This window comes from Papio anubis, chromosome 16, assembly GCF_008728515.1.
Source record: "Papio anubis isolate 15944 chromosome 16, Panubis1.0, whole genome shotgun sequence".
NCBI classification, from domain to species: domain Eukaryota; kingdom Metazoa; phylum Chordata; class Mammalia; order Primates; family Cercopithecidae; genus Papio; species Papio anubis.
In genome coordinates this window covers 75160669-75165810 of record NC_044991.1, presented here as the reverse complement: position 1 = coordinate 75165810, position 5142 = coordinate 75160669, and the positions used below count along the sequence as shown (strand labels likewise).

Sequence of the window (5142 nt, the reverse complement as noted above, 5' to 3'; positions counted from 1 at the left end):
GAGAATGACTCCCAGGTGTTGGCCTGAGAGCTGGGAGGGTGGAGCCGCCGTTTACAGAGATGGGAAAGACTGCGGGAGGACTCTGCTCTGACAAGGCCCTCTGCTGACTCTGAGAGACACAGGAGAGCAGGACAGAGAGGATGAGGGTGACTCTTAGTAGATTTATTACATTCTCCCTGAAGATCCAAGTACATAATTTTCAGAGCCTGTGCAAAATGAAAATATAGGCCACATGCTCAAAAGCAGGAACAAAATGTCATTATAGGTGCTAAAATAAGAAAGCTTTTGCTTTCTTTCTGCAGTCTCTCTCTTGACCTGTCGTGGTGTTTGTTATTTGCTACTCAATGTTGCATTCCCTCGGATATGAGGATGTTCGTAGAGTAGCTCAGACCCCCACAGTCAGGCCCTTTCAGGGGCAGAAGGTGAAAGCGGTCGCCAGCAGAGTTATTCTCCTGAGCAGCATCTCCAGGGTGGCACCTTCTCAGTAGCCTTTTCCGAAGGAATGAGTTAGGATGACAGTTGTCACAACTTCAATGAAAAGCAGCCGATGCAGTGGGAGATGGGGGAATGAACCATCGGTGTTGGGAACATGAGACACCTGGGGAAGATCAAGGGCTAGCAGATCCTTTATATGGGCTCAGCCTTTCTACAACCTGCAGCTAAGGCTCAGCGCCCACCATGGCCCCACCCCCACCATGGCCCCTCTCCGTGGTGGCCCCACCTTCATTCTGGCCACACCCCCATCCTGGCCACACCCCTGCATGACCCTGCCCCCTGCCTTGCTTTGGCCCTGCCCCTAACAAAACTGTGTCCCTCTCCCCGCTCCCCGAAATCTGGTCACACCTCCAGGCTGTCAGGCATCACTGTGGCTAGGGTAGACCCTGACAGCTTTCGGGAGTGAATCTCCTCTTTCTGTGCAGATGAAACCTGCCCAGGCAGGAATTCTTGCATTTCTGCCCCAGCCCAGCCGCCTCCTTTCTTAACACCCTGGAGGCCTCCTCGTAGTGTATGTGGGACAGGTGGGCTCCGAATCACTCAACAGATACCTACTGAGATCTGCTCTGTACCCAAGCTCCAGGTCTTGGCCCCAGCGGCGAAGGAAGCGGGCAAAGCCCCCTCCCTCTGAGGTGACGTCTCCAGGGCTGGTCACAGGGACTCCAGGGCCACGAGCACATGGGTGACCACTCTGCAGATTATCCCACCCCAGTTGTAAGCTCCTGGGGCAGCTCCCGGCTTTCTGGGTGGTTTCTGCCCCTGTGGGGCGATTTACAACCCAAGTCCAGAGAGCGAGAGGTTGATGGGGGGCCTGGCCCGTCCCTGTCTCAGGGAGGCAGGAACTGCTTAGAGCTCCGTGCACATGGGACCAGTGGCTCCGACAAAGCCTTGGCCAAACTCTGTTTCCTGATCCTTTTCCTCACCTGGTCGCCTCCTTCCTGCAGCATCTGCAGACGCTCAGCCCCAGGAGATGCGAGCTGCTCGGGGACCACCCTGAGTTTCTGAGAGTCCTGGAGGCGATGGCACCAGGGTCCTGTGTGGATGGCACTGGGGAGCCTCGAAGGCTTGGACTCGGGCTGAGCGCGGAGATGGGCGTGGGGGATGCTCAGTCCTGACCCCACCACCGCGGCCCGGGGAACGTTAGACAGGGGCTGTGTCCCCTCAGAAAGAGACAGCAGGTTCGGCCATGTGCACACGCCGAGAAGAGATGGTCCAGCCGCCACCAAGTGGAACCCTGAGCCTGGAGGGACAGCCTTGCCCCTTCCACTCAGCCTGGCCAGTCCTGTCTGCGGGTTTCCATTGTCAGCCGTGAAGGGGCATTGAGACTCACAGGTGGGGTTAAGCGGAGTGAGGAAGGGCTTGTTAAGCTGGTTAATTCTGGACGCCCCGGGAATCTGAAGATGGAATTGTGAAACATTCATGGATTTGCCCCAGTATTCCAGCCAAGCACACGTGTGTGTGGTTGTGTGTGTGGGGGGGGGGGGGCGGGGGTATGAGTGGATGTGTGTGTTGGTACTGGTGTTGATGGTATATAGTTCGCTGACGTGGGACTCTTGCCTCCCAACCTGATTTAACAGAGGTTGAGCCCACATGGCCTAGTGGTTAAGAACATAGTCTCTGGAGCTAAACTGCCCAGGCTCAAGTCCCAGCTCTGCCCCCTGAGCAAGTGCCTTGACCACTCTGCCTCAGCTTCCCCATTTTAGCATGGGGAGCTTAGTAATAGTGCCTCATCTCATGGGGTTGGTGTGAGGACTAAGTGGGATCATAGATACAGGGCACGGGAATAGTGCCCAGTGTGTGCCAGCTCCCACCACTCTGCAAAGAGGACACGTCCTGCCTCCCCGAAGCCAAGTCACACCCAACAGCTCCTGCATGGACGTGGGTAGAAAGAATCTGCTATTCCCCCAGGGATCTCCATACACCTGAGGTCAGCCCGGCCTTCAGGGTTCATTCTCAGGATGAACTCAACTCCATTCATACCTAAAGGAATTCGAGCACTGACTGGGGATCTGCTGAGTCTTCACTGATGAGCACTCCAGAGGAGGCGATCTCAGGTCAAATGTCCCTTTCTGAGAATTTAGGGGGGGGTAGACTGGGGATGGTAACTGGGGACTTGAGCTTATCTTTAATGTCTTTGGTTTTCTTACAGGGAAATACATTTATATATTACTTGTGTCATGAAAATTAATTTTAATTTAAAAATCAATTTCATGCAATATAGATTTCGCCATAAAGTAACAGAATTTTTAATTTTTTGATTGAGATATTTGACAGTAGGCACTGCATCATCCTGAAAGAACCAACTTTACAGTAAACAAATTTTGGCACCTTCATAACAAGATCAGAAATAGCTGCAGTGCCTGCCCCTCCTGCTAACAGTTATGCAGGGCTTTGCTCGTACAAAAGCTTTGCCTCTGGTGACCTGTTTCCATCCTTGTGACAATGTGGCAAGGTTGGAAGAAGAGGATTATGATTGTTTCTCTTTTGCCAAAGAAGATGGAGTGACTTTCTCCCTGCACTGGGCCCCTGTTGGAAGATTACAGCAACAATTCACCAGGCCCTTCTTCACCCGACCCCAAATCTCGCAGCCCAGTAGCCCGTAGCCCCGACCCTGCCCCCAGCCCCAGCAGTGGGCTGTGATTGGCCTGATGCAGTCAGCTCTTCCCACTCTCTGACCTTGACTGATTCAAGAATGGGCACCTGGCCCAGGTGGGCCAGTGAAAGGTAAGATGTTGCCTGGGCTCCTGGCTTTCCCATGGTTTCCTCTGGACAAAGTGGATGGGATGCAGCTCTTAGAACCACTGCAGACTTCTCTGCTACCACAAGAAAAGGCAGTCCGAAATCATGACCCATGAGAGAGGAAAGAACCAAGAGAACGTCAGGGAAACTGAACCACAACCTGATCCAATCATTCCTGATGCTGTTTACCTCTGGGATTTTTGAAGGCTTGAGCCCACGAATCTCCCTCCTGCTCACCTCTGTTTGCACTGAGTTTTCCATTCCCTGCAGCCATAGCTCTCTATTTGATTCTGACTCTCGTGTCACATGATAGTAAGGGGTAGATTATTAAACCGAGGCCTGCCTTGGCTGGCTGTTTGTGTGCAATACACACCTTCTCACAGCCAACCTGGTTCTTTACATGTAAACTTCAGAGTCAGACGAGAGACCCTAGAGGTCACCTAGTGAAGCCCCTTAGTGTAACCCCTGAGCAAAGCGAGGCCTGGGAAGAAGTCGTGAGCCCAGATCACAGGGATGGACTCTCTACCCCTGGTTGCTCCTGTTTTTAGGTTAACGTGATCTAAGAGACCACCTGTGACAAGACAACCTGAGCTTCGTCTGTCAATGCAAAGTCTGTGTCTGCACAGCCAAAATGAAGTGGCAAATATCAGCCATTGCAGACCACTCAGTGAGAAAACCTCCTCTGTTCCAAATATCTGGATGCAGTCCCGACTGTAAATTGGAGAGTGACTTTACTATTTTGACTATCTGGTATTTTTGCTTTTCTCTGCTAAATTTGATGACTTTTTAAAAATTATTTTTATTCAATCATATCACTTGGGTACAGATCTGCAGTGTTTTTCTAAGCACATATTTCCATACCAACAAAAAATCTTAAAAAGGAGCAGAAATGGAGAATGGATTAACTTACTTTTATTCTATCCTTACTCTCTATAGACTCTCTCATGAGGTTGGGGGTTTTGTTTTTCTTCTCTTCTAATTTCTATTACGATAAGGACACATAGACTGACATGCAATCCCCAGGCTACCTGAAGCATGGCTGTGAGAGATGCATCCCAAACTGGGATTTCTCTGTGCATGGCCACGTTCAAGGGTGCAAAAGGCAGGAGCCACTCAGACAGCATAGCTTGGGAGGGCTTTGTGTCACTGTCCAGGTGAGATTTCTCTCTCTGAGTCTCACCTGGTTGAAAATGTTCATCACGGTAACCGCAGACCCTTCAAGTCTGTGTCACTCTTACAGCAAAGATAAGATGCTGTGTTGAATTTTCATGGCAAAAACAACTGCAATTTTAGGTCACTGTAAAACATCTTTTGTTTTGTGCTGAGCCATAGAGAGTGACAACTTACGCAATAAACGCTTAGCATCTGCCATCCTTCCAAAGCCTCTTTCTTTTCTTTCTTTTTTTTTTTTTTTTGAGACGGAGTCTCGCTCTGTCGCCCAGGCTGGAGTGCAGTGGCGTGATCTCAGCTCACTGCAACCTCCGTCTCCTGGGTTCACGCCATTCTCCTGCCTCAGCCTCCCGAGTAGCTGGGACTACAGGCGCCTGCCACCACACCTGGCTAATTTTTTGTATTTTCAGTAGAGATGGGGTTTCACCGTGTTAGCCAGGATGGTCTCGATCTCCTGACCTCGTGATCCACCTGCCTCGGCCTCCCAAAGTGCTGGGATTACAGGCGTGAGCCACCGCTCCCGGCCCCCCAAAGCCTCTTTCACATTCACTTACTTCCCTCAATCCATTTAGAAGAGTGTCATACAAAAGTGATTTTCAGGTTGGGCATGGTGATTCACACCTGTAATCCCAGCACTTTGGGAGGCCGAATCAGGTGGATCACTTGAGGTCAGGAGTTCAAGACCAGCTTGCCCAACATGGTGAAACCCCATCTGTACAAAAATACACAAATTAGCCC

The 5142-nt window shown here is 51.0% G+C and overlaps 1 protein-coding gene across 2 annotated transcripts; it reads right to left on the bottom strand.

Moving 5' to 3' along the window:
• Window positions 1-979: 979 nt before the first annotated feature.
• Window positions 980-4660, bottom strand: LOC108580824. 2 transcript variants are annotated; one of them, XR_001892363.3, is made up of 3 exons: window positions 3472-4660; window positions 3172-3308; window positions 980-3021 (listed from the first exon to the last, which is right to left on the bottom strand). XR_001892363.3 is itself a non-coding variant. In XM_021921878.2 (2 exons), exon 2 carries the CDS (start codon window positions 2085-2087, stop codon window positions 1323-1325), a length of 765 nt encoding a protein of 254 aa, XP_021777570.2. In that variant the 5' UTR covers window positions 2088-3021; window positions 3172-4660; the 3' UTR covers window positions 980-1322. The 2 variants fall into 2 exon arrangements, 1 of the variants encoding a protein (XP_021777570.2); XM_021921878.2 differs by having other exon boundaries at window positions 3172-4660.
• Window positions 4661-5142: the final 482 nt, after the last annotated feature.

Excerpts from the sequence above, each read along its gene's own strand:
- LOC108580824 (XM_021921878.2), bottom strand. The coding sequence starts at position 2,087 with ATGTGGGCTCAACCTCTGTTAAATCAGGTTGGGAGGCAAGAGTCCCAC.